General features: G+C 44.3%; 9 protein-coding genes across 10 annotated transcripts; 5 read left to right on the top strand and 4 right to left on the bottom strand.

Annotated features, from left to right (window-relative positions):
• Nucleotides 1-267: 267 nt before the first annotated feature.
• On the bottom strand, nucleotides 268-1,777 carry BCIN_05g05360 (hypothetical protein). Its single transcript, XM_001559658.2, has 2 exons — nucleotides 1,667-1,777; nucleotides 268-1,618 (listed from the first exon to the last, which is right to left on the bottom strand). The coding sequence occupies exons 1-2, from the start codon at nucleotides 1,750-1,752 to the stop codon at nucleotides 565-567; spliced, it is 1,140 nt and encodes a 379-aa protein (XP_001559708.1). The 5' UTR covers nucleotides 1,753-1,777; the 3' UTR covers nucleotides 268-564.
• Nucleotides 1,778-1,781: 4 nt separating this feature from the next.
• BCIN_05g05350 (hypothetical protein) lies at nucleotides 1,782-3,381 on the bottom strand. The gene is made up of 4 exons (XM_024693073.1): nucleotides 3,285-3,381; nucleotides 2,587-3,231; nucleotides 2,241-2,326; nucleotides 1,782-2,036 (listed from the first exon to the last, which is right to left on the bottom strand). The coding sequence occupies exons 1-2, from the start codon at nucleotides 3,306-3,308 to the stop codon at nucleotides 2,644-2,646; spliced, it is 612 nt and encodes a 203-aa protein (XP_024548858.1). The 5' UTR covers nucleotides 3,309-3,381; the 3' UTR covers nucleotides 1,782-2,036; nucleotides 2,241-2,326; nucleotides 2,587-2,643.
• Nucleotides 3,382-3,512: 131 nt separating this feature from the next.
• BCIN_05g05340 (hypothetical protein) lies at nucleotides 3,513-4,877 on the bottom strand. Its single transcript, XM_001559661.2, has 4 exons — nucleotides 4,291-4,877; nucleotides 4,183-4,241; nucleotides 4,068-4,132; nucleotides 3,513-4,014 (listed from the first exon to the last, which is right to left on the bottom strand). Exons 1-4 carry the CDS (start codon nucleotides 4,765-4,767, stop codon nucleotides 3,962-3,964), a joined length of 654 nt encoding a protein of 217 aa, XP_001559711.2. The 5' UTR covers nucleotides 4,768-4,877; the 3' UTR covers nucleotides 3,513-3,961.
• A 163-nt stretch (nucleotides 4,878-5,040) lies between these two features.
• BCIN_05g05330 (hypothetical protein) lies at nucleotides 5,041-7,408 on the top strand. Its single transcript, XM_001559662.2, has 2 exons — nucleotides 5,041-5,914; nucleotides 5,964-7,408. The coding sequence occupies exons 1-2, from the start codon at nucleotides 5,308-5,310 to the stop codon at nucleotides 7,052-7,054; spliced, it is 1,698 nt and encodes a 565-aa protein (XP_001559712.1). The 5' UTR covers nucleotides 5,041-5,307; the 3' UTR covers nucleotides 7,055-7,408.
• Nucleotides 7,409-11,536: 4,128 nt separating this feature from the next.
• On the top strand, nucleotides 11,537-13,639 carry BCIN_05g05320 (hypothetical protein). Its single transcript, XM_001559666.2, has 2 exons — nucleotides 11,537-12,008; nucleotides 12,064-13,639. Exons 1-2 carry the CDS (start codon nucleotides 11,908-11,910, stop codon nucleotides 13,007-13,009), a joined length of 1,047 nt encoding a protein of 348 aa, XP_001559716.1. The 5' UTR covers nucleotides 11,537-11,907; the 3' UTR covers nucleotides 13,010-13,639.
• An 83-nt stretch (nucleotides 13,640-13,722) lies between these two features.
• On the top strand, nucleotides 13,723-16,842 carry Bctos1. Its single transcript, XM_024693072.1, has 5 exons — nucleotides 13,723-15,019; nucleotides 15,074-15,457; nucleotides 15,514-15,772; nucleotides 15,909-16,108; nucleotides 16,160-16,842. The coding sequence occupies exons 1-5, from the start codon at nucleotides 14,770-14,772 to the stop codon at nucleotides 16,600-16,602; spliced, it is 1,536 nt and encodes a 511-aa protein (XP_024548857.1). The 5' UTR covers nucleotides 13,723-14,769; the 3' UTR covers nucleotides 16,603-16,842.
• Nucleotides 16,843-17,212: 370 nt separating this feature from the next.
• On the bottom strand, nucleotides 17,213-20,385 carry BCIN_05g05300 (hypothetical protein). The gene is made up of 5 exons (XM_024693071.1): nucleotides 19,408-20,385; nucleotides 18,934-19,355; nucleotides 18,789-18,871; nucleotides 17,956-18,728; nucleotides 17,213-17,905 (listed from the first exon to the last, which is right to left on the bottom strand). Exons 1-5 carry the CDS (start codon nucleotides 19,769-19,771, stop codon nucleotides 17,337-17,339), a joined length of 2,211 nt encoding a protein of 736 aa, XP_024548856.1. The 5' UTR covers nucleotides 19,772-20,385; the 3' UTR covers nucleotides 17,213-17,336.
• A 716-nt stretch (nucleotides 20,386-21,101) lies between these two features.
• On the top strand, nucleotides 21,102-23,231 carry BCIN_05g05290 (hypothetical protein; the record flags this gene model as incomplete). Of its 2 annotated transcripts, XM_024693070.1 has the most annotated exons (7): nucleotides 21,102-21,395; nucleotides 21,485-21,780; nucleotides 21,837-21,974; nucleotides 22,044-22,095; nucleotides 22,302-22,517; nucleotides 22,571-22,869; nucleotides 22,928-22,999. In XM_024693070.1, the coding sequence occupies exons 2-7, from the start codon at nucleotides 21,595-21,597 to the stop codon at nucleotides 22,997-22,999; spliced, it is 963 nt and encodes a 320-aa protein (XP_024548855.1). In that variant the 5' UTR covers nucleotides 21,102-21,395; nucleotides 21,485-21,594. The 2 variants fall into 2 exon arrangements, with proteins under 2 accessions (XP_024548855.1, XP_001559720.1); XM_001559670.2 differs by having other exon boundaries at nucleotides 21,102-21,780; nucleotides 22,928-23,231.
• Nucleotides 23,232-23,404: 173 nt separating this feature from the next.
• Nucleotides 23,405-25,743, top strand: Bcpex13. Its single transcript, XM_001559671.2, has 3 exons — nucleotides 23,405-23,903; nucleotides 23,972-24,475; nucleotides 24,532-25,743. Exons 1-3 carry the CDS (start codon nucleotides 23,837-23,839, stop codon nucleotides 25,308-25,310), a joined length of 1,350 nt encoding a protein of 449 aa, XP_001559721.1. The 5' UTR covers nucleotides 23,405-23,836; the 3' UTR covers nucleotides 25,311-25,743.
• The last annotated feature ends 164 nt before the right edge of the window (nucleotides 25,744-25,907 follow it).

The following is a 25,907-nucleotide window of genomic DNA, read 5'->3' as shown; positions in this document are numbered from 1 at the left end:
CTTAAACCCCCAGAGCACAAAGCCTTATATCCTACATACAGCTGCCAATTTGTTTCGCCTGTTTGATTCGTTTGCCCATCTAGTATTTTCACTTCCTATCTGCCTGCTCATATTCAGGATCAGCATTGTCTTCATCTCAATATCCAGGTGTTTGGTTATTATATAAATTGCATTGTTAGGAATGAGTAGCACATCTACAAAGATGAGATATTCAGCCCAACCAGCTTGTTCATCTATCCTAAGTCTATTTGATTTCATATAAATATCTGCAGCTAAAACGCAACATATTGACTTTGATCAGTCGGTATGAGATGAGAATATGCATTGTATGTTATAACTTTGGGCGATGGCTCATACTGCGTTTGTTGGTCTCTCAATTGAGGTTTGTCAATCAAATGATCATGTGAGTTCCTGGGATAGTCATTCGAGCGCCATCACTGGACCACTAGCAACTCCTCTCAAATTCAGAAATGACATGTATCCCTCACCATCAAAGCAGAGTACAAATAGCACAACTGAAGAAATTTCATCTGTCATTCTTGCTCCTCTCTAAACCCTAGCCAACTAATCAGAACGTTCCCATTTCCGCCACTGATGTCTCTTAAACTCCCACCCGGCATCAACCCCCATGTGTCCCTCCTTCCAACATCTCGCACAATACAAGTCTCCCTCACAGCCTACACATTTAATCGTCGCATCGTCTTGACAAATAATACACCACGTATCCATTTCCTCATCCGTGTATTTCTTTAATCCTTTTCCCTTTGTCTCTTTTGCCGTCTTATCAACCGGTTTGGTAGTGGGTGCAGAAGGTAACCCAAGATCATTGACAAGAGTAGAACCAAGACCCTTTAACGCAGCTAATCTCGCAGTAATATCGTCTTCGAAATCGATCGATGTCCTGCTCGGTTCCGGGAGTGTGGAGGGTGCGGATGGGAGTGTGAGATTGGGTTCTTCGCTATCATCCTGCTTGTATCGGGGGAAAGATGAGAATTTCCCTCCCGCATCCGCGTTCGTGGCATTAGCCCCTTGAGACTCCTCTTCTTCGTGTTCATCCCCGGCTCCTCTCTCTAGGTTTACCTCGTCCAATAGCCTGGCAACAATATCCTGCACTTCACGTGATTCGCCCTCTAAGCCCTCGATCTGTTTATTTCTGGATTCCCCGTCCTCATCGTCATCTATGGCAAACACAGACATATCAAGACCACTTGTCAGGATATTTTGCTTCCGAACGTTCTCCTCAGAAGCACCCTTTGACGTCTCTTCCTCTAAAGCGACATTCTCACCATCTGGTAAAGCTTTCTTAGCTTCATCAAGAAGTTTTTGAATATCATTCGGATCATCAGGATTCAACCACTCAGATCCAGATCCCAATTCTGCTAAAAGTTCGTCCAAAGACTTATCCTCGTGGATATCATCTGAAAATATGGGAACGGCATCACTTGTGGTGGCTTGGCTGTAGAAACCGGATTGTTGTGGAGGCGATGTGGTGCTAGCGGGCGCAGGTGCTTCAGTGGTGCCAGATCTTGATGGTGTACCATTTCGTAGGCTACGCAGTCTCTCAGACAAGTCTGTTTCGGGGGTCGACTCTTTTGCAAAAACGTTTAGTGGTGGACGACTGAGAGCTTAGCATGTGTCCAAAGTATTGTATTGGTTTCTAGCTTACGGGGATGCGTCGAGCTGAATATTGGATTTCTTCAAAGCATTGAGCCGATTCAGTAGGTCATGGTCATAACTTGGAGGATCACTCATTTTTCAAAATAATTGGTGATGAAACGATTTGGTCAGAATTGTTGCATTGCAAGAAGCAGGAGCTTGGATCTATGTATTGATACCGGATTTATGAGGCGGCTACAAGCCAGCCTTGTCTTGTTTTTAAAATATTCCCAAATCCAGCTGTCACACAAGATTGTCCAGGTAAATGCAAACATTCCACCGTTCTTTGCACATTTACACTCCTTCAAACATCAAACTTATCTCAGGCGTGTTTCTTTATGATCTCAAGCTAATTGCTGTTATTGATATCGAAATTTGAGCTAGAAATACTTGTCAGCACACCGAATTGAAGTTGGTTTCAAAGACAAATATAATGAATGCTTTTCAGAACGGGTTTCTTCTCTCAGTATGCACTCTGCGTTTAATGTGAGGCACTCGACGAGCTGGGATTATTCAGGCCTCATGGCCCTTTGTCATCATAAAAGCGAAGGGGGTTTTTCGAAAATAAAATGCTTGATGCATACCTGAAGAATAATAGTATATGAAGCGAATTTGACATCGAGAATGGATTATGTTATGCCAACATGAGATTCGTGACAAGAGTTGATAACTACTACAGTCAGTACGGGGCTCTCAAAGCTTGCGCATAACGATGTAGAGGTGGAAGCTTCAACAATATTTCAGAGAGAAGATTATGTCTCATCAAGACCAGCAATGTATACAAGAGAAATACATCGACGAGCCAAGGCAAGCCAAAGCAAGCCGAGAAATCACGAATATAATTGCCAGCTCAGACTAAGGATGACGATACGAAAGTTTTCATCATTTTGGGTCGGCGGCGCGAACAAGTTGAAAGGAATAATTACTGACCTTTTCAAATGATGAAGCTATCATCGAAGCGTTGAATGGAGTCAAGTTGTGGATTGCTCAAGGATCATCGTAAGTGATCTTTCTTCTTTGCGGCGCTGAACTTGAGGCCTGGCTATTACCACCACCCTCATCGTCGTCATACGCAAGAGATCCAATAGATTTCTCAACTTTATCCCATGTCCGCTTTCGTAAATCGGGCTTCACGTTTTGCTTAAACCAACCTTTCTCTTTGGCTTCTTGCGCTTTTTGTATCTTTTTCAATTCCTTCTTTGACTTTTTCTTTGGTCGCACGGGTCCGATTGGCTCTGGATGCGAAAAACTTTCAGGAATCTCTCCATCTTCTTCTTCCTCGGCCTTTTCTGTGCGGACGCTTCTTAAAGTTTCAGATATAGGCTGCTCATCCCTAGTCTCACTGGACTCTGCAGCATGCCTGCGCTTTCGAAGAATAGTCTGAATTTCCGAATGTCGAAAGATTGCGATTTGTTCATCCGTCAAAGTTCTTTTGACTCCGTCAGGATAATATCCAAGACCGTCATCCTCAGCCTCTTCTTCATGGTAATCCTCCACAGGACCCAAGAATTGTTGCGCGAAGTGTTCAGTTGAGGTATCGCCAAGGTGAGAGGCGTGGAAAGCAAGGAGATCATTCTGAAATTTTGTTAGCATTTTGAAAAGCATTGTGTTAGAACATGTGGACGAACCTGTGTAACCTCCGGCGCAGACATGGCGACGCGCAGTATATAGCGTGGTCGCGGGTGTTTGTGTGGTCATGTTGGTTGCTGATGAGAAGCTTCAGCCTGGAATAGAGAAAGTTTTCAAAAATTTATGGTAGACTACGGTGGCCGAATCCCTCTAGCGTAGAATCTAGCGCGAAAGCTCTGGACCCACAAGCGCAACTGAGACATCAACGTGGGAGATCAAATGCACATTGGGCGGTCGGCCACCACCATTTTGTTGTGCTGAATAGAAAGGAATTTTCAAACTTCCCCAATTTATGATATGGCTTCACTCAGAGAACATTGAAACTTCCAACGGGGGCGAGCATGGTTTGGTCCTTTTAAGGGCATGGCACATTTCTAAAGCTTAAGGACGTCGACCTCCTACGACGAACATACAAATTTGGTACCAAGAGATATGCAGAAGAGGAAACGTATTTGACTGAAGCGAAGCCCATTTTTGCAACTGCAATTACGATTATGATCTGTATGATAGCTATTATTGCGATATATGAGCAAACAGAAATAGGGTATCTAAGCAATATCCATCACAGCCAGTCCCACATTGCGCCTTATGTCCCAGCCAAATGAAGCAAAGATATGGCTTCTATAAAATCAATCCTATGATTGTAACATGTAAAAATGAAAAGCAAAATGAGTAGTCACTCCCCAAATAGTTGAAGAGCCTGCTTGAATGCCTCGACAACTTTTATATCTAGTGGACAAAGGTTTAGCACGGAAAAGAAAAGCATAGGTAGAGCAACTTACAATGCAGTTTCTTGTCTTCCAGTGACTGTTCCTGTATCTGTACGTATCTTTCCCTTGTCCTTAAACTATAACAAAGTCAGTAGCTCCTTGCAAACTATGAATAAATGCAACTTACCGTTTCCATGCCCTTCCATTGTCTCGTTCCGCCGCAGATTCTGCCCAGATACCGAAAGCCTTCAAGTATCATTAGTTTTGGTAATATAAATCAAATCGAAGAACTAACGTCAGAAAGATGCTGGAACTCCTCGATCAAACGGTCCTCGTTGTCGCTCAATTCCTGGATAGCCACAGAGTAGCGTTCTTCAAATTCACTCCAGCTCTTTGGGGCAATGTCTCTCTTGGAATCTGTTGTTTCTAGACTGATGATTGTTTCATCTGATCCGGCTTCTGGTTCTACTTGCGGTGCCATGTCTACATCATCTTCGCCAATATCATCGGCGTGGCTGTGATGTTGTAACACGTGTGACCTCTTGAGCGGGGATGAGATTGGGGATTGCGTGGTAGGAGCTTGAATACTAGGAGTAAATTGCAGGCCTGGACTAACACCTCGAATCTTTTGAGGCAGTTTAGAAGAAGAAGGTGTGAGAGCCGGTGTATTTGGAGTACCTCTGGCGGCCGACTTCTCCGCGAGCTTTTCATTTACAATAGCCATTATTGGACGACGCGGGGTTTTTGGAGGTGAGTGGTTTGTTTGAGACATCAGGAAATGTGAATAAGGATAATCGCTAAGAATAAGCTAAGAATCGGTCCAAATGGAAGCTTTGCTGTAAACAGAAGGACCAATGGAGCCGACAGTACTACCGTCGTAGCTGCCGTAATAGTGAGGTCAGTTTTTAGAGGTCAACAGCCTTTCCCGTGGAGACAGCCTTGTTTGGGAAATGCGAAGATGACGCCGGATCATGTGATCCACTAGATAAGAACTAGATAAGCAAGCGAGTCGAGATAAGGCGAGGCAACCAATCCATTATTCTGAGGTCATTCAGCCTGACGTTCCTTCACACACCACCGTACCTACGATAATTGCTCTAATATATATTCTTCAACCCTAAATGTTCTTTGATATATCCATAATTCGTTGAAGTTCTTACTATCAAATCTTTCTTGCATAGCACATCATTATGTATTATATGCCTCCCTAGAATAGATTGAACCTGCACCCTTTGATAGCTTAGATTCATTGATTACCTACAGCATATCATACAACCTCTACACAACGAACCTTTATCAATAGCTGCACGAGATGCAGTGTGATATATGTTTCCGAACGGGCGGGCATAAACTACCATTTCTCTGCCCCACTGATGCGCGAAACCAACTATACGAACTTCGAGTACAAACCGCTGGCATTCACCTGGAAAAGGATGCCATTGATCGAGAAATCAGCAGACGTTGCCCGCTACCCCTTTCAAAAGCGGAGAGATCTAGTAATGAAACATCTGCGACTATCACCCAGTTGGACCATGATGCGTTGATTTCGGAGCGAGAAAGAATTATAGACCGCACGAATCAGATTATTGCTCATGCAGATGAGTTGAAAGCAAATCTAGAGCGAGCAAAGGAGGAGCGCAACAAGAAGAAGATTGCCAATGACCGCAGAAAGGCGGAACTTACCTCAGCTTCAAAGGGAATTGAGGCTCGTAGGACTAAGCAGATAGAAGCTGTTGAGGGCTCTACCCAGCGGACAAAATACAGATGGAACCAGACATATGACTTTGTCGGGGAGTCTAGGGCTTATCTTTGTTATGAATCTGCCAACTTGTATGGGCTTCAAAGATTTAAAGCAAGCAATGGAGGGGAAGAATATAGAATAGCTGGCGTCAATATAGTAGACCTGAGGTTGATGAACAGTACGTCCTCTCTTTCGTATACAGAAATTATGCTAATCATGGTCTGCAGCGGCAAGCCCAGCCCAAATATCTACCTCCTTGGCTCACATCGCGCATGTCCTCATGCTAGCTACTTATTATCTCGCTGTTCGGTTGCCTGCAGAGATAACACTTCCTCATCGCGATTATCCTCGTCCCACGATATTCTCTTTATCTTCGTCGTACATGCATACCAATGTACCATTTCCTGGTGGAACCAGCTCATCAAGTAATAGTCCCTCAACCTCTCGCCATACCGAAAATGCTTATCAGCCGAGACCGAGACCGTTATGGATTAATAAGCCTCTGCCCATATTAGTGAACGAGGATTCTGTAGCCCATAGTTCCTTCCTCGAAGGGGCTATTCTTCTCGCTTACAATGTCGCCTGGCTATGTAAAAGCCAGGGGGTTCCTGTAGGAGACAGTGATACCACAAGCTTTGAAGACATCTGTAACATAGGGAAGAACTTATGGAAGCTTCTCATTGGCGATAAGCCTCGACTCCCTCCAAAACCACGCTCCGAATCTCCTAGCCCTGTCCCAGCTAAACCCCTCGATTCCAAGGGCTACGTGGAAAGTGAAGACAAGAACACCCACAAACCTGAACGCTCATCTATCGGATGGGCCAGTCATGGGTCCGCATTCTCATTCCTAGGGAGCGCAGAAGGCGCAGAGTTCATACGAGGTTTTAAGCTTCCACGTCCAAATCAAATGGGCGACATACTAAAGAATAAGCTCATGAGCGAAGTGGCAAACGCAGAATGGGAACTTTTGAGCCAAGATGCATGGGCAATAGAGGACGACATGCGTAGCGATGGAGTCGTGGTGGGTGCTAGAGATGAGGGGCACGCGACTTTTTGTGGCAGCAAGGAGAGGGATTACACGGCTGGAATGCAGAGTTTCATGAGCATGAGAACCGTGATGGATGCAGTTGAAATGGTTGGTGAGGGGACTGGTATCAATGCGGCGATTTCTGAGAGGCTTCCATTTGGCCTTGCGAATGGCACTGATAAAGACAGGAGAGAAAGAGAAAGGTATGCTAGAGCCAGAGCAGCCAAGGATAAAGACCAAGACAAGAAATCTGGAACGAGTGGATGGACGAAATTGAAACCTAGAGGGTAGAGTAATGCAAATTAGGCTACTGAATACCTCTTAATATCCAATGCTTTCCACACATATGAGATCAGGGTTCTTGAGTTGGGTACCTGGGACAGATTAGGAGCATGGATGAAATTATGAATATGGATAAGGATATGGATGGCGAAATGGATACAGATACGGATACGGATATGAATATTAATCAGGAAAGGGCTCAGATCATGGTGTATTTCTCCTTCATGTGAGCAAAGACGAGCAGGAGGAAATTGATCTAGATTAGCACATAGATGTACAATGTAATTATATTGTAGAATTTCAGAGTATACAATACTAACTAGACTACATTAGATATCAGTAACGCATATTATAATTACAACAGACCGCATTGAATGAATCTGGCCTGCCAATTGAAATATCGGGATGAGATAGGACGTTTTATAGATCTCAATACAAGTTCCTCGTACTTATCATATGATGTATAAGATTTGAAATCATGTACACGCATATAGATGCTGTGTATCCTCGTCGAAAGCATGATAAGGAATGAATACTTTATAACATCATCTCAGTATATCCTACTCATCTTATCCCGCCTCGGTATCATGAATATTCCCTCGACAGATCATAGCAATGATACTTGTCCGATCATCATCACATGTCGTCGAATCTCATCCCACCCCCTCACTACCGAAAAATTGTACCGAGTCCGTAGAATTCTCGAAAGGATCGTATAAAATATAAAGATCTCGACCTGCCCCTTATCGATCGATACGTATTGTGTTTTCTTAGAAGCAAACATTCTTTCTCATTTATAACACGTAATCGTATGGTCGATGCAATCCCTTCACTTCCCGCCCTTTTATCTTGCGGTACATCAGATCCGATCTGCGTGTCCATTTACACAAACTTGCAACAAGGCGCACATTTACCACTCCAGCCATTCTAGGACTCGGTACGGTATACGCATACGGGCACGAGAATACAATACTGGGCACGAGGCTCACCGGTCGATCACAGGTCTGGAGGAACAGGCATGCATACCGTACCATACGTACCGTACCCCCGCCGCCTTCAAGATCATCACTGTGAACACCAACACCAACACCGATACCGAAAACCCCAACTTTGGAAAAAAAATACTAATAACTCCCAACAGCTAACTATCAAGCACCTATAAACCTCACGGCCATGCCCGTCTAACCTGGGTTTGAGAACTACACACACACACACACACACACACATATCACATATCACACAAACTCACCAAGCGAACCCTCAATCGATCCTAGAAACCCTTCATCTATCCATCCATCCATCCGTACGTACATACGTACTCCATATATATATATATAAACATACATACATATACGTGATAGAAGCGCCCGAAACCAGCACCCTCCCAATCGAATTCCCAAACACCGTAACCGTATTTTTCTACCGCGGAAGCGGGATTCTGAGCTATAGCTGTCGTTGCCATTGTCGTTGTCGTTGTCGTTGTCGTTGTAATTAGAAGGAAACCTTATGGTGATTGCGTCACAGCCTTACGTACGTTTACAACTTCGTAGTCCAGTTTTTTGTTAGTCCTGTTGGCTGCGCGGTTTGTGATTGGGTGGTCTTGGTTGGTTATAGTCATTATATCTCCGTGTCAAATCCTCCGTAGTGTGTGTAGTAGGTAGGTAGGTAGGTAGGTAGGTAGTGAGAGGGAACCACTATCTTTTTTTTTTCTTCTTTTTTTTTTTTCATTGGATGTTGGCTGTTGGCCGTTGGGCTTGAATCTGATGATTCGATGATTCCGGAGGGTTTCGATTATCTTTACAATTGCATTTACATTTACATTTACAATTACAATTACACTCTATGACCTACCTGCCAGGCCCTTTCTCCCTTGGAAGAACTCGTATAGTAAATTATACATCACACCGATCCAGTGCACATGATGAAACTATACGACTTGAGAAATCCAACAATCCAATCAGCACATACTGACTGCTGCACTCCACGCCTTACATGACAAGCACATCCGACAATCCCCCAGCGCAAGCAGTGTCAGTATCCATCATCCATCATCCATCATCCATCCATCCATCCACCAACCCTCACTAACCCTCACCAACCCTCATCCTGTCCCGCCAACAAACAAACCTACAACGCTACCGACCACATCATATCATATCATATCATATCATCGGCTATCCGCCCACTGCACTAGCCCACCACCAACCCTCCGGCACCTAAACTAATCAATCCATCGTGCCAATTACACACCGGATATCCATCAAACATCAAACACGCCGTCGAATGCCAATTCACATGTTTATTCTAGACCGTCTTTTTAGTATGTATGTATGGGTACCTATATGTATGTATGTATTTCTTTTACACTCGACCAAATCTAGTCATCTGCTACAGCAGTATGGAGCCTGGGATTACAAAGACAGAGAAAGAAAAAATTGCGTCTACGAATGAGAAGGAGAGCTCGACGCAAATTCTTTTTAGGCTACTCGGTCGGATAGACATTTAGCCAGTCTTCCGATAAGTATAGTTACATAGTTACATGTAGGAATCCTGAATCCAGAATCTAGAATCCAGAACCTAGACTGATAGAAAAGAAAGAAAGAAAGAAAGAAAAAAAATCCAATCCAAGAATTGACTCCGTAACCAACCCCCCCCCACGCCCCTACCTCTCGCCATGCAACTTGGAAGAAAGAAAAGTAAGATAAGATATAAAAAAAAACTTGTAAAAGCGACTTCTGAGTTCTTACCACACAAGCAATTTTCTGTTTTGTTTACGATTCGGTGCTTGTTTACGACTCCGTGCTTGTTTACACTTCGTGCGTGTTTGCATCGCCAACTCGTTTCGACTTGCTCTAAAGTGCCGTTTCAGGAGCTCCAGCACTTGGACCTACCGCCATCGTCCTAACATCCCGAACTAACAGCTTCTGAAACCCCGGGAGCGACGGGATGGATTTGGGTATGGAAGTGAAAATCATGAAGAGAACTGATAGAAAACTCTCCCCCATCCTCATGAGAAACCGAGACACATCAAGATGCTTAAAAAATCGTCGTAGAAATTATAAATTTATTAATAGCGTCATGGAAAATCCGATGACCAAAAACTTTACACGCTCTCCGGTGCGAGACTCGTCACAGCTCTACTCTGTAAAATCACTGGGACCAAAACATCTCTGCGTGAAGAAGATATTTTCGGTTCGCTGTCTTGTCGCAATCAATACACTGCGGGGTTAGCAGCTAGATCTGGAAGTTCGAGACAGTCAAATTTGAGATGATTTCCAGATTTGCAAAGACAGTAATCAGAAGTGCTGGGAGAAACGAAAGTGCTTGCGTTGCCTGTCCGTATCGTAGTACCTGCCTACCTGGGAAGTATGGTATCGGCAAAAGCACGGTGCGTTGGCCGGTTGTTCACCATCGCTGAGAAGGAGAAGCACCGGGTATGACTTTATGGAGCAGCCCTCGTCGAACGATAATGCGCAAGGAGGATTCCGGCTGATACCATTCGATGCCTCGAGTCGCTGCTGGATGATGCTGCAGCTTTTTGAAACTCTCGCTGTGTTATCGATGGAAAAGAGACTTTTGGGGCACTGAAGATTCCGTCTGGATGGTGATCTTTGGCCTTGTTTTTTTGGGTCCACGTTCTCCCATTCATCAGCGTGACGTCGCTTTCGAGGCATTTGATTGTCATTCTGGAGCACAAAAAATCTCTTCTGCATAAAGATAGTGTTATGGACCGCAATGCTTCATCCCCATAGGGCAAACGATGATTCATTACCACATGCATAGTTATTGCATTACCACATGGTGATGATCACAGCCACCTGCACAAATTGTGATTTGGCAAATGCTTTGATATGAACCTGGGAAAGTTTAAGAAAGGAGTCTGGACTGTGGACAGTGGACACGCAAACCATCATTTCCTCAAAGATTCTAGTGTCCAAATTGAGCGGGATCGAATGGAATCTAAAGATTGTTCTTCAACTAGGTTAGAACTCAGAATCCTCCCGGATCCATAGCATCCATTATTACCATGTACGGCCCTATCCAGAATCAGTCCTGGAAGCGTTACCGATACCATTGTACGTAGGCTGATTGCGCGCCGATTGGAATTTGGAAAACAACGGTAGCACGTCTAATCTCTCAATCAATTTTCTCAAAAAAGGTCTCCGTTATTCCAATCAATTAGATGAAACGATGCCTTATGAAGCGATAGATGTCATATAGGCTATGTTTAAATGAGTAGAATTGGGACAGACCTCCTACCGTGCTTGACACTTTGATTGTTGATCTGTGAGAAGAGGACAAGTGTGGATGCAGTGGCATTTTACCCCTGGAATAGCGTATTCGAGAAATAGTGGAAACCTCACTCGCCTGGCCAATCATTAGTCGCTTTCCCCTTTTTCTCGGAGGAGTCTCCCAGGAACGCGTTTTTAGTGGACCACTATCCCCCGGCGTTGCTTGGGTTCATCTCAATCGAAACCCCCTGCACCTCATGGCTTGAAGTAAAATCTAAATGTTCCAGGGCTTCCTCCAATGACTCGGCTGACCCAAATCGTGGCCGGGTTGCCAAAGAAGTCCCAACTGCCCACAGGCACCCCCAGAAAATGATCGTCCCAATTTAAGATGACCTTTATTAAATGGCCTTCCCGCTCTGCTCGTATCTCTCCTTCTCTTCTTCACCGTATTCAAGAAACTCGCCGTTCCCTCGTTCATTCCGTTCGACACACTCCTTTGTCAATTCAACCAACTGAGCAATACATCGCTCGCACGCTCTTTAGCAACAACGGCCTCTTACGATCAAACACTTTAAATTAAAAGCATTATACCCATCAGCGAACACTTGAAAGTTATCATTATTTCCAAAAATGCGTTACTCCACCACCGCGATTGTTTTGGCTGCCATGTCCGTTGGCGAAGCCGTAGCCGGACCTACTCACGTTCACCGACACAAACATGAGAAGAAGGCGTAAGACTATCGCTCCAATGAATTTGAAGAGTGGTTGCTAATCAGATGACAATAGTGCCACCATTGAAGATTGGACGGCATTGGACTGGGCCGAGATGGGCATCAACTGGTCATCCGCTTATGCCGAAGGTCAAGCCTCCAAGACTTCCGCCGCTGCTGCTGCTTCCACCGATTCCGGCTCTGCTGCCGCTGCTATCGATAATCTTGCAGAGAACAAGATTGCCGCATATCACACTACTTCCGCATCAGTAGCTGCCAGCACCACAGCCGCCGCTAGCTCTGTCACCAGTTTCGCTACTTCAGCTTCGAGTTCGAAATCCACAGCTAAGGCTTCTTCTACATCCAGCTCCAGCAGCCCCCTCGAAAGTTTGTGGGACGATTTGGTTGGTTTTGCCAATGAATTTACATCGTTCGGTGCCAGAACCAGCTCCACTGGTTCTGAGGTCGGCGCTACTGGAAACATCGGATCACCCGAAGGTTCAAACATGATGAAGGTATCTTCTGCTTCCGGCTATGATTTCACCGCAAATTTCATCAACACCTCTGGAAAGTCTATGACTGTCGTCGTCTGGAACAAGGCAGCTACTGGCACCGATGGGAAAATTTGGCCCAATCTTGGATCTTGCCTTGCCACTACAAACCCCACCTTGAACTTCGCTCTCGCACCTGGAGAAAAACAAATTGTTGCCTTTGACGAAGACTCACTTGTTGGATGGGCTGAAGCCTGTTCCGAAACCATCGCTTCCGGTGCCTTTGCCACAACTTGGGGTGAGGCCAGTTTCAACCCTGGAGCTTCCGGATACGACATGTCCGCCATCGTAAACGTTGGCGGTAACGACTACAACATGTCCATCAGCTCCGTCGAGGCTCCTCAATGCACAAGCGACCCTACTCAGAACTACTGGTTGACAGACACCCAGCCAATCGGTAACAGCGATGGAAGCTGTTATATTTCACAAGACACAGCTACTTTGACCGTCAAGATGGGCGGAAAGATGTAAAGCGGAGACTTCTGGTAAATAGTGTAATTTGGAAAACGCGACCTTTTGTTCGAAGCAAATCGTGACTCGTGAGGACATTTCTTGGTGAAGCATGAGTGACTTCGACAAGACTCGAATTGGTGGAAAGCTGGATCACAGTGGAAGTAACTATAATATGAGAGTTATTGAATAGATCGATCTTCATAGGGTGGAGTGAGGGGAAAGGATACCATTTGGACAATACCTTGCATTTACCAATTTATAATTTATGCAATTTTTAGACTCGTTAGCAATTCAATTTCAAAATCTTAATATCTTACATCGACGACCTTGATTTTAGGCAAAAGAAGTGACTGGATGATTGTAGTCTCCAGCGCTGATTAAGAATTCAATCAATTGCCTTCAGAACATAGTTCCCATGAAGCGTGTAGCAACGCCGAGCTCAAGTAGTCGAAGAAGTGATGTGAAGTAACAGAAGCAATAACAAGTAATAATTGTTACGTCTAAGAAATATGTGGTTCATAACTCACGGAGTCACGAGTCCAATGTGTTTGAACTGAAGTAGGAGTAGATTTGAAAACTCATAAAAGTAAGATAGAAAGATGAGAGTATAGAACAAGTGATACGATATATAAGTCATTCTAAATTCCAAACCAGCCATTCATCGTGTCATACATACATACCAGATAGGTAGGTATCTAAAGTATAAGTGAGGACAAACAGTTTGATGTTTTGGGTGACAGCTGATGTGTTGATTTCCTGAGATATCATTGGCTGTATTTGACTTTCGGCTACGCATATGCAGGTACGAACGGCTTTGAACTACCATGGCGGCTAATTTTGACAGTTTGACGTGATATCAACCACTTGTGACCTTGCTACATGTTTCCACCCTTGTATGGAATTGTGATGATGGTGACGATGGGTGTGATGGCGGTGGTTAGACTTGGGTTATTTTTACTGTTTTGCAACCTCTCTACCAGCCTTGCCTGAAGTACGATCGTTTCGTGACTACACCCTTCAGCCCTCTTTCGTTCGTTCCGTCCCTCCTTTTTGAGAGAGTTGATCCTTCCTCTAGATACAGATAGGTATTAGTTAGGTCGGTCATTCGTGCCCAGTTGTTCCTTCTCCTCTTCAACATCATCACATACACACTACCATCAAATAGATTCGTCTCATCCACTCCACGATCCTGCTACTTCGCTTTTCCTTTCCTTTTCCATCTTATCAACGTCTTCCACTGTCTCTCTCTCCAAACTAACCTAAGGTACCTCAACTCACGACTATTCATTCCGACTCAGACTTCACTCCAGACTCTCACTTCATTCTCACTTCAATTTGACTTCAACCACAATTTACCTTCATTTCGCTTTCAGCCTCTGCTGGCTCACCTACATATTAACTATAGTCGCTCTTTTTGGTACCTTTCTTCTTACGGCTTGCATGATTATTTGTTTGCGGCGATTCACATCATCCATTCTCAATATCCATTCACCCATCCGTTGATTCATTCTCTTCCACTACGCACGAACGTTACGATCCCACCACAAGAAATAAATTACAGTCATACCAAGAAACTCACATTACACAACAATATATCTTTACGCCGTCGCAAACTTTTCAGTCATCTTCATGACACGAACCGCAAGACCTTGATCCAGATACTACCTTTCAAATAAAGACTCAAATCTGTCTCACGGCCCGCAAGAATTACTTACTATCCATTTCTCTTATGCGAATGACAAAAAAAGAACCTTCTGTCTTACTTTACAAGATCAATCATGCGCAGTAACATTTTGGCTACGGCCTACATTTTGTCTTCAGCAGTATCCATAGCCAGTGGCTGTTCGGAGGTCTCTGGAAATTGGTACTGTAATCCCGTGGATGCTATCTTGTACAGCAATGTCGGCGCACCAGGAACTTACAACCAAGTTACCGATATGTCCTCTGATGGAATTTGTTCTTCCACACCGAAGTCGTTTTCTGGTCCGCTTTCTCCATTAGACGAAGAAGTTTCGTTTCATTTTCGGGGTAATTGCAAACAACCCTAGTCTAGCTCTCAATGCGATCTAACAATATGTCCAGGGCCTCTTCAGTTGAAGCAGTTCGCAGCATATACACCGGGCACTACCGCTAGCAAGAAAAAACGTGAGGGATCAACCGCTAGACGCCGTCGCCATCTTCAGCATATTGATAAACATGTAAAGGGAGGCAATCAGAAGCGCGATAAGATTTATGCTACCATTGATGGACAACTTGTCTCGTGGGATAACAACTATCCTACTCCAGGTCTCGATGCTTTTAATGGTGGTGCAAAGACTGTTACTGCCACAATTGATGGTAAAATACAAACATGGATCAACAATTGGTTTGGACCAAGTAGCACGGCGATGGTAACTCAAGCATCTACTGCCGTACCTCAAAGTGTATCTCAAGGCGCAGCTACAAGCGAAGAAGCCCATGAGACCTGTAAGAGATGAAATCCCCCTCGATGAATTAATTATGTTGCTAACATTCACACCCAGCTACCTCTTTAACCGTATCACCTACCAATACGGCGTTGTCTCAGCCTCAAGCATCCACACATGCATCTGCTTCTCAACCCAATGTATCCACAAATCCATCTGCCTCCGAGCCTCAATCAAGCACATCTGTCCCAGAGTCTCAAATAACTGCGAGCACAACCAGCTCAGCCACAGCTATAGCATCTGGATCCTATAGTAGAATAGGCTATTATAATTCTGCAGAGCAGACTCTTGATAACTTAGTATTTCTTGGAAATTAGTAAGTATGATCATTTTCCCTGGCTGTTTAATGTGCACTTCTACAGTAAAACCAGCGTATACCTTCCTTTTGATGTTTTTCTCGCTTCTCATACCAATATCTGGGATCAATTACTGACTAAACTTTTCTTCATTAGTGGTGGTCAAGGCTCAGGCGTATTCAATGACGCCTATGGTGCTTCACTTTCTTTCGTGAATAGCAGTGGCACAGGCGGTGCATCATCACCTCAAATTCTTGCTGATGCCATCCTGCCATCGAATGAAGAGGTCGTTGTGATGCTTGATGAAGAATGCAACAACGATTGCGGTTATGTGCGGCCTGGATCTGTTGCTTACCGTAAGTTATCGGGTTATATATGAAGATTATTCGTTACTAAAAAATCTGTAGATGGCTTCAATGGAGCGAATAAAGTGTTCCTCTTAGAATTTAGCATGCCGATAGATGGAAGAACCGGGTTCAATGGCGATATGCCCTCGGTTTGGATTCTCAACGCTCAGATACCTCGAACGATCCAATATGGGAATCCAAGTTGTTCATGTTGGGAGTCTGGTTGCGGTGAATTTGATATTGCAGAAGCACTTAGTAGTGGCTCGACATTTCTGAAGTCTACACTTCATACGAACAAACCAGGAGGAGATTCAGACTATTTTGAACGGCCGACTTCTAGCACAATGAAACTTGCCGTCGTATTCAGTTCTGCCACTTCAACTATACATATTCAAGTTTTGCCGACGAGCTACGACTTCCCAACAAGTCTAACAACAGGTGAAATTCAGAGCATCTGTGGCACGAGTACCGGAAGTCAATTTTCCGAATTTACCATCTCCTAATCTTAATCTAGATCTGGAATTTTCGTTTGGTTATGAGGAAGATTCCGTTGATAGAATGATAAAAAAAGTTTTTAGATCGGTGTTAGGAAGCAGGCGATAATTTTGTTCATAAAATACCCTTCTATTCTTGCGTATGTTGGCGTACCAATGAGAACCTTTGACATCATTAGGATAGTTCTATTCCATTATGCCTTGCCAGTATTGTAAGTGCTAGTGCTATGGCATAGATAAAATAATCCAGGCGAAAAATAACTTTCTGTGTCTTCTGATGAATGTGATTTCTGAATGCTGCCTTTTCTCTTTAGATACTTCGCTGTGGACTTACAAGAAACCCACCCAAAAAGCCTTGAGGATAATCTTCCTTAGTTCATTTCATATCAAACATAATTAATGCATTGGAGAAGTTCCATCTTCATTTGAAGAGGCATTTATCCTGACATTACACACCAACTAAACTGCTCAGATATACAAACCAGAAAGAGATGCCGAAAGAAACTTACTATCTACTTTTTCTCATCATCAAAATGATTTCAATCTAGGCACTCGACTATACCATTATTGATAGGGAAATACCCCTATATAAAATATCCAAATGAAACACTCATAATGATGTTGAAATGATGTATTTATTGAATTATTTATTTTTTTGAAAAAAATATATATATATGAAGAAGATATCTATCACCTTCCATCCAAACTCTCCCTGGACGCTAAAATAAAATAAAAAAATTTGGCTACCGCATTATTCCATACTGAGCACCTTTTTCCAGATCCCTCACTTCCGACTCGATTCCAAACCCTGCTCTCCTCAACGTGTTCGCATTTGGATTCAGGTTGTTGGGATCAACCAACTCCCCAAAGCGAATTTTCGTTTCTTTGAAGATTTTGTCGATGTGGTTACTGCCTCCCAAGCAGCTTGCAGCGGCTGCATCTTCTAATGCCTGACTTCCGGTTGTGGTGGCGAGCAGTTGAATGAATCCGCTATCGGTGGCGCTGACGCCATTGCGATAGAGTGACCAGAAGCCGAGGAGGAGGAAGGGGAGAGATACTCCTAGGGTGATGAAGTAGGGAAGTATGAGGTTGAGAGGCTGCGAAAAGGTGTAAATGTTTATTGTGTCGACGATGGTGGCATTGGAGGTTGTGTTCCAGTTGTTGTAAGAGAGCATAGCGGAGGTGGTGAGGTTGAAAAGGTAAGAGTTTAGGGTTGAGGTGGTCATGTTGAAGGATGGGTATGAAGAGACGAAGGGTGTGTATTGGGCGAAGGCCGTGTTGAAGCGAGTGCTGTCAATCAAGGTGCCGTTTTCTGCGAGGTAGGTTAGTGAGACTAGGTGGAAAGGAGAAAGGTTTACGTACCACCCGTGCTTTGAGCGAGAAAATCATTATTGCCAACGATAGCCTCCTGCCATGCAATATCGGTATAATAGGCTGAGTCGTTGTGCTTGATCGAACTGTTGGTGGCGACCAGCCGAGCAAGATACTCCCCATCGAGGAAAGACAACATAGACGCAAAAATGGTCATCATATTGTTATCACGATACCAATCCAAAGCGGCGGTGCTCCAGTTCGCGGGACCAGTTCCGTATCCGGTCCCGGTTTCAGCACAGAAGCCGGGGACGATGACTTCTGATTGGTGGGTGAGAAGTGCGAGGTTGGTCAATTGAGAGATTGGTGCAACGTCGTATTCGCGTCGCTGAATGTTGTCTTCCCATATGTTGTTCACCGTGAAAAGAGCACGACCAGGTGAACATACTAAGAGATCTTCTTGAACTAAAGCCTCCATTGCTTCGCCTCCAAGGGCACCAACATCATGTATACCGTTTGCTTTGATGGGAGTGAGTGTGCTACTATTGAACGTCGCTTGTGTGTAAGTACCGTTGTAGGTAGAATGGGCTAAGGATGCTGAGATTTTCGATGACCATGTTCCATTGTAAATGGTGAAGGTATCATTGGTCTTGAGATAATATTGGGATGAGGAGTTCACACAATCGATCCAAGGACCTTCGTATTGTATTTCATATGAGCAATTGGAACCGCATGGTGAACTCTGTGTGAATGTTTGACCGGAAATAAGAACTTCACGTGCTAGTCGGACTATGAGATTATTGTCCTTGCCACTGGTAAAGTCGCTATCATATGGTTAGATGTCTGAAGGTCTGGTAATTAATTAAGTTAAGAAGATAACATACCCATCAACAAAGCCACTTGGTGAAAGAGGGATTAATTCCATCAGCGAGTAAGCGTTGGCATCGATACCAGAGCCATTACCCATCTATAAACCCGAGTTAGAATACTCTCTGGTAATAGCTCCTGCTAAAGGGCAAAAGGACTTACGAAAGAGGCATTGAATGTTGGCACGGGAACGACCTGATAAGATATTATTTGCGTCGAGATAACATTGATAGCACCTGGTGGAAAGCTAGCCGCGATAGCCATGCCACTCATGATTATGGAAATGACACACAAAGCGGGTGTGGATCGTATGGCGGCGCTAGTTACTATTTGAAGGGGGTTCGATTTTATTCCAAAGAGTGTCTCAATAGTAGAGATCTTCATTGTTTGGACCCGCATGAGATGCCACAGATGTTGAACGAAAGCAATTGTCAATGCCGACTTCAGGAAAAAAGAGAAGGCATTAGCGAGAATATTTGAAGCGGTTGAGATGTAAGTTTGCGGAGCAACTCTATCTGGACCGTCGGCTTTCTTTCCATCAATATAGCGAAAGAGAAAGAGATGAACAAAGGCCATGGCCAGAGCTGGACGAACAGGATAAGTATGAATCTTCAAAGTGGGTAGGTGCGGTAGTACCGAGAATATAAAAAATTGCCATGAGCGTTGGCGTTTCCCACCCAATGCCCCATCTCGATACAGCTGAAGAGCTGGCTTTTGGAGGTTGATTTGCATTGCCTGTTGGACTAGAGGGAACTGAGCTGTTTGGTGAAACGGGTGGTGGATTTATGTTTGTGGTTGATAGACCCAGGCCAGAGGGCTGATTAGATGATACAGAGTTTGCCGAGCTTGCCGAGCTTGCAGGAGAAACAGGTCTTGCGGCCACAGGGGAGTTTGTATTAGAATACATGCTTGTTGGCGTACCTGTACGGTTCACCCGAGGTCCTGTCCTCGGGGGGGAGGCAGGAGGAGAAGCTCCATTAGCAGGTGCCACAGTTGACATTTTTGGTTGAGTTTCCCGTGTTAAGGTTGTGAACGAAGCTCAAATCGATGGCAAAAAAGTAACGATACGTTGAATTATGGAGGAAAGCTTTGATGTGAGCAAATGTGCAACAAACGCGGACAACCTCCCTTCTTATGAGGGCATATGCATTCTTGGTGCTCCTTGAATTTCGTGCGGGGTCACACAAACGCTCATCCGCGAGAAGGCAGGGTCGTGTTTGATAATGAAGCATGTACACCCAATACATGTTGATAATCTTTGGCCCCCATCGCCGCGTTCATCGCTAGGAGCGGCAGGACTCTCCATCCGGGCACATCTATAATTATTGTGCTTGTCGTGGAGAAGAACTACTGGTGCTTTGAGACGCACTCATAACCAAAGAAATATTAAAAATGGTGGGGATCAAACCCGACAGTTTGGGGGAGAAATCTCTAATGCTTGAAGGTTCACTAGATGAGCGAGTTCATTGGTAGAATTTAAGCGCTTACTACCCTCACACACTGGCCAAAACTGGTGATAGTGCCGGTGTCGTTGCATTGCAAGCACTTGCTTTTGGAAAGGTAAGGCGGAGTCTCTGGCAAACCGGCCAATATGCCCAATTAGATAAGATAATCGTGCACATGAGAGATTATATAGAATAGATAACCAAATGGTTGCTGTTGGTCCATCGTCTGATTACATGGTACATAGCGTGGCGCTAGTCCTTCCTGAGCAGAGACTGCAGAGCACATACCTAGCTCGAGCTGAGCTGAATGAAGATATGTGCACACCAAACCCTCAAAAATGAAGAACCTTTAAAAAGCACTCTCATGCACATACAATACAATGGCCACAAATTCTGCCAGGATATATCAGAGATTAGACCATGAGCTAATCGTAGGTTCTTGGACAATCTTCTCCAAATTTGAATTAACAATATTGCTTGTCGATTAACAACAGAATGTTGAGAAGAGAGGAAAAAAGCACATGATTTTGGTGTGCATCTAATATTCGTTCACCCTGAGCCTAGGTGGTGGACAGATGGGCCATCACAGGAACGCTGAGGAAGCTGGAGGTTTGTTTGGGTTTACTTGCGCAAATCATAAGATGTAGAAATCCTATTTTTGCTCAAATTGATGGCAATGCTTCGACGAGGAAGTCAATACCTACCTACCTATTTACCTACATAGGTAGGTAAATAGTGAACTACCAATATTAGCAAGATGGGGGATGCGATTGAAAAGAAAAGTATAATGCTGACGACGATTGAACGCTTGGCACACATGAAGCTTGATAATCAAGACGCTTTGACCTTCACCTTACCTAATCCCCACATACTTCGTTCTCCTGAGATAAACGCGAGAGAGCGAGATACTCACACGGATTTGTAACATAGAAACAAAATCGGCTTTGACTTGGAAAGCGCCTTGACCTATGCCATTTCATCCCTATCGGCATCGTCAAGAGCGTCGAAGGAGTAGCTTAAGCTTTTGGTAAGCCGATTGGAAGGTCTCATGTAGGTCATTCACATTGACATTCACATTCGTCATCGCCCTCCGTTGAAATCTAAGCCGAAGAGCGAGCTTATTAGAGCAGCACAGTTTGGAGTAAAGGTGTGGTCGAATTTTCTTATAAGTACGTCGAGGTAAGAAGGGACGGAAGACTACACTCCATTTCCAGATTCACATTCACATTCACATATCTCCTGACTCAAACCGCTCTTACCTCTTCAAGTCCTACCTGCAGCCTTCGTGCCACTACTTTTACCCCTCTTTCAACTGACAACACCGTCAAAACTAACCACCACTTTTTCCCAATCAACAAAATTAAACCCAACAATCAATATGTCTTCCAGTGCTAAGAAACTGCTCGTCGTCTTCGGAGCTACAGGAGCACAAGGTGGCTCGGTTGTTCAAAGCATTCTCTCTGATGCTACTTTGAAGAAGAGCTGGGCAGTTCGAGGCATCACTAGAGATGTCACAAAGCCTGCTGCAAAGAAGATTGAGGCTCTCGGTGCCGAGACATTTGCTGTAAGTCCCATAACAGTTTCTACATTGCCCTTTTCAGAATTAACAAATATCTATAGGCAGACTTGAATGATACCAAGTCTCTCAAAGCTGCATTGAAGGGAGCATATGCTGTCTTTGCTGTTACCAACTTTTGGGAGAGCCAAAGTGCCGATGTAGAGAAGAAGCAAGGAATTGCAATTGCGGATGCCGCAAAGGTATGAGTCAACTTGACGATTGAACAAATTAGAGTGAGAGAACCCGTGTCTAATTTTACCTACTTATAGGAAGCTGGTGTTCAGCACTTCATTTGGAGTTCCTTGTTGAACATTACGAAGCGTAAGTTTTTCCACCAATCACTCTTTCCTTCTGTAGCTCAGATGCTATGTTTTCACTATCGTCTTGTTTGTACCTTTATTGTTTTATGTGTCTCGGGGAACCTAATATCCTGCCCTGTTCACCCCATTTGAGCATTTCAAAGTTCTCATACGATTTTCGTTGCTCCAGCCTGTCACGAGGACTTCAAACTGACTAGCTTCTCACAGTCTCCAACGGAGTCCTTCCCAAGGTCACCCATTTCGACTCCAAGGCCGATATCGAGGAATATGTCAGAAAGATCGGGATCCCAGCGACTTTCTATTTGGCTGGATTTTACATGTCCAACATTCCTGGCCAAATGTTGCAGAAATTGCCACCTGACAACAAATGGAAGCTTGCTTTCCCAATCCCAGCTTCAGCTTCTGTCCCACTTCTTGCTGCTGGTGAGTACTGCTGCTATCCGACTTTGTTGGAACTACTTACTAATATGTTACAGCTGAGGACACTGGTAAATTCGTCAAAGGTATCCTTCTCAATAGAGAGAAGGTTCTCGGAAAGCGTATTTACGGTGCCACCAAGTACTACACCTTGACCGAGGTTTTGAAGGAATTCACGGAACAGTATCCTGCTGCTAGCGAAGGAGCCGACAATGTTGAACTTCCCCATGAAGTCTACAAGAACATCCTCAAGGGTTTTGGTATGAGTGACGATGCTCAAGAGGAATTGTTGCAGAACATGAGATTGTTGAGCGAGTTTGGATATTATGGAGGTGATTCTTTGGATGAAAGCCATTCTGTAAGTTTTTCTGAAGAGATCGTTTTTTTTGGGATTCTCATACTAATATCCCATTTAGATCTTGGTTGACAAATTGACAACATGGAAGGAGTTCATTGCAGAGAATCCAGCATTTGCTGAATTGAAGTAAAGTCTTCGGAGACGTATTAGCTTAGGAGGAAGACTTTGGAAGTTGGCAGATGTGAATACGATTGATATTATTTGAATTTTCTCGATTTTACCTAGATTTTTCGTTATGTGTCGGCAACGTGAGCGTGAACGTGAACATGATATGTGCTCTAAATTGCCAGTACTTCAGTAGATTGCAATTTGTAAACGTAACCATCCAGCTACAATATTTTGGTAATATCATATGTCAGCCATATCTATCTCGAACGTACTTGTACCTAGGCAATGAAAAGATGCAAAAGGATCTACTAGACTGACTCAAACTCCATTGACCGAAATACCGAGGTCTAACTCTCATTAGCTCAGAAGCGAATTTCGGGCATGAGCGAGCGTCGGGCGTCTTTATGAATTTCATTCCCAACCTCCAGAAGGAATTCAAACAAACAGTCAATCAAATCAAAATAATACCCAAATCTTCCTTCTCTCGTCCAATTCTGTTCTTTTTTAACCTTTCCACCTTGACTGTATAATAATTCTGCAAAAATCGACCTTTTTGGAGGTATAAGCAATTTCTTCATTCTCATTTCCCTTCCACATCCGCTTTCAATCAAAAACATACGGAATAGTTCCAGCCAATCCAATCCAAACCGCCCCCGCAAATTTCTACTATCACAGGCTTAGCCTCTTTATTCATCGGCCATCACGAGCTTGGATCTCATTAGAAATCATTTAATCTCATCTATCAAATCCGTCAACTTTGCGACCGGAACTCATCCCTTTTACTGCTATAAGACCTTCACCATCCGTGTGGGCACATCGGCGCAGTCTGGACGATATTGTTTGTGTCGAATAATTCAACATGGCTTCACCGCCGAAACCTTGGGAAAGAGGTGGCGCTGCAGTTAGCACTGCACTTCCAAGCCCTGGTTAGTATCTACAAGATAACATTTGTCTTTTCCGTCATCCCTGCTAACGTTTGATCTTCTTCGCGTAGCCATGACCTCAACTACTGCTGCTACTTCGGGCAGTTCTGCTGGACCATCAGTCTTATCATCTACACCTGCTAGTACCTCAGGCGCACCAGCCATACCCGAACGACCATCTACTCTTACGAACACCGTCAATCAAAACGCATCCGCATACTCACCGTACGGCGCAAATAGACTAGGGGCAGTAGGGGCTTCCCCGTATGGTATGGGAGGCATGGGAGGCATGGGATCCTACTCATCACCATACTCAAGAATGGGAGGAATGGGTGGAATGGGGGGCTATGGTTATGGTGGCATGGGAGGATATGGGTCTATGTATGGCGGAGGCATGGGCGGGATGTATGGAAATATGGGAGGGATGGGTCCAAACGATCCCAATAGCTTAACGCAAGGCTTCACGCAGAGCACACAAGCTACTTTCCAAATAATCGAAAGTGTAGTTGGTGCATTTGGAGGATTTGCTCAAATGCTTGAGAGCACATACATGGCTACACACTCTAGTTTTTTTGGTAGGCGGACTCCCACAACAATGCCCTTTCGAAAGGTACTCTACTGACAATTACAGCAATGGTATCTGTTGCCGAACAATTCGGAAACTTGCGCAATAATCTGGGGTCCATCTTAGGAATATTCACCATGATGCGCTGGATACGCACTCTCTTTGCAAAGATCACAGGCCGACCGATGCCTGTAGATGCCACCTCCTTAACACCTTCAGCATTCGCCTCTTTCGAAGGCCGCAAAATCCTGCCAGATGGTAGTTCTCCACCTCGTCCATCCAAGAAGCCCTTCCTTTTTTTCATAGCAGCTGCCTTTGGTCTCCCATACCTCATGGGTAAGATGATCAAAGCACTCGCCGCCTCTCAAGAAGAGGAGCAAAAACGACTACTTGCATCAGGTCAACTAATGGGTCCTGATGGTCAACCTGTCCCCGCACCACTCGACCCTTCGAAACTCGATTTCTGCCGCGTCTTATACGACTTTACTCCAGAATCCGGTGCAGCAGTTCAAGGTGTAGATTTGGAAGTCAAGAAAGGAGATTTAGTGGCAGTGATTAGCAAGAGTGATCCCATGGGCAATCCATCAGAATGGTGGCGATGTCGTGCTCGCGATGGTCGCATGGGATACCTTCCTGGTGTATACCTGGAAGTGGCAAGGCGACCCGGTCAACCTATCGCCGAAATCAAAAGTGCAAGTCAAAGTGGGAGTCGAACTAGCACTATGACTAGTTCAAGTATCGGCAATGCCAATCAAGTAAAGGTCCTGGCGGCCCCTCCTGCAGTGGCAGGAAAGGCAGGGGACATTGGAGTGGAAAGTTTCCAAAAGAGCCAGTTCTATTCGTAGGCTGCGAGTATATCTAATAAACAGTAGTAGCACTTTCATGTACTGTTCTATCTTAGGGCTGGATGGCGTTTAGCGGGCATCGTTTCTTTCCCACATGTTTTAAAAATGCGACATCTCAGGGCTTTAATAGGGCTCAATAGAGGTTTAATGATTTGCTCCTTGTAATAAGCTGGCTAAGATCCGTTTGGTTATGATTGACGATACGATACAATTCATTTTTTTCATAGTCTGTGTAGATAGTTGTTGGCATCAGGAGGCGTTTCTAAAAACTTTTCTTCCAATCTTTGAATAAGACGACATGATTATCCATCAAGCATATTTTCACAAACATATACACACATACTTCGACTAAGTACATTGCCCAATTTGACATTTCTGAAGAATTAATTTTTTCTTTCTTAAAGGACGACTAAATGTATCACTCAATTTGGCATTTCTGCATAGTCATCTTTTTCTGAAACTCAGTTACAAGGCACTTGTGAAGTATAAAATAAGTTGATGAAAACCCTTGTCTATTCTTCCTCCAGATACACCCCTTGATAGTCGCGATATTCGTAGCGCTCAACGACCGAGATCTCGAGCAAATTCTCAAGTAAA

The sequence above is a fragment of the Botrytis cinerea genome, chromosome 5, assembly GCF_000143535.2.
Source record: "Botrytis cinerea B05.10 chromosome 5, complete sequence".
NCBI lineage: Eukaryota > Fungi > Ascomycota > Leotiomycetes > Helotiales > Sclerotiniaceae > Botrytis > Botrytis cinerea.
This window is presented reverse-complemented; position numbering and strand designations above follow the sequence as displayed.

Coding starts and splice junctions, on each gene's coding strand:
- Bctos1 (XM_024693072.1), top strand. CDS start 14,770: ATGCGCAGTAACATTTTGGCTACGGCCTACATTTTGTCTTCAGCAGTA. Junction 15,020..15,073: donor AGTTTCGTTTCATTTTCGGG/GTAATTGCAAAC, acceptor CAATATGTCCAG/GGCCTCTTCAGTTGAAGCAG. Junction 15,458..15,513: donor CGAAGAAGCCCATGAGACCT/GTAAGAGATGAA, acceptor ATTCACACCCAG/CTACCTCTTTAACCGTATCA.
- BCIN_05g05330 (XM_001559662.2), top strand. CDS start 5,308: ATGCAGTGTGATATATGTTTCCGAACGGGCGGGCATAAACTACCATTT. Junction 5,915..5,963: donor AGACCTGAGGTTGATGAACA/GTACGTCCTCTC, acceptor CATGGTCTGCAG/CGGCAAGCCCAGCCCAAATA.
- BCIN_05g05350 (XM_024693073.1), bottom strand. CDS start 3,308: ATGTCTGCGCCGGAGGTTACACAG. Junction 3,232..3,284: donor CTGCGCCGGAGGTTACACAG/GTTCGTCCACAT, acceptor ACAAAATTTCAG/AATGATCTCCTTGCTTTCCA.
- BCIN_05g05300 (XM_024693071.1), bottom strand. CDS start 19,771: ATGTCAACTGTGGCACCTGCTAATGGAGCTTCTCCTCCTGCCTCCCCC. Junction 19,356..19,407: donor GGCAATTTTTTATATTCTCG/GTACTACCGCAC, acceptor CTGTTCGTCCAG/CTCTGGCCATGGCCTTTGTT. Junction 18,729..18,788: donor CCAAGTGGCTTTGTTGATGG/GTATGTTATCTT, acceptor ACCATATGATAG/CGACTTTACCAGTGGCAAGG.
- BCIN_05g05340 (XM_001559661.2), bottom strand. CDS start 4,767: ATGTCTCAAACAAACCACTCACCTCCAAAAACCCCGCGTCGTCCAATA. Junction 4,242..4,290: donor AGTTCCAGCATCTTTCTGAC/GTTAGTTCTTCG, acceptor TGATACTTGAAG/GCTTTCGGTATCTGGGCAGA. Junction 4,015..4,067: donor GGAAGACAAGAAACTGCATT/GTAAGTTGCTCT, acceptor TTTGTCCACTAG/ATATAAAAGTTGTCGAGGCA.
- BCIN_05g05320 (XM_001559666.2), top strand. CDS start 11,908: ATGCGTTACTCCACCACCGCGATTGTTTTGGCTGCCATGTCCGTTGGC. Junction 12,009..12,063: donor CACAAACATGAGAAGAAGGC/GTAAGACTATCG, acceptor AGATGACAATAG/TGCCACCATTGAAGATTGGA.
- Bcpex13 (XM_001559671.2), top strand. CDS start 23,837: ATGGCTTCACCGCCGAAACCTTGGGAAAGAGGTGGCGCTGCAGTTAGC. Junction 23,904..23,971: donor CACTGCACTTCCAAGCCCTG/GTTAGTATCTAC, acceptor TTCTTCGCGTAG/CCATGACCTCAACTACTGCT. Junction 24,476..24,531: donor TACACACTCTAGTTTTTTTG/GTAGGCGGACTC, acceptor TGACAATTACAG/CAATGGTATCTGTTGCCGAA.
- BCIN_05g05360 (XM_001559658.2), bottom strand. CDS start 1,752: ATGAGTGATCCTCCAAGTTATGACCATGACCTACTGAATCGGCTCAAT. Junction 1,619..1,666: donor ATTCAGCTCGACGCATCCCC/GTAAGCTAGAAA, acceptor CTAAGCTCTCAG/TCGTCCACCACTAAACGTTT.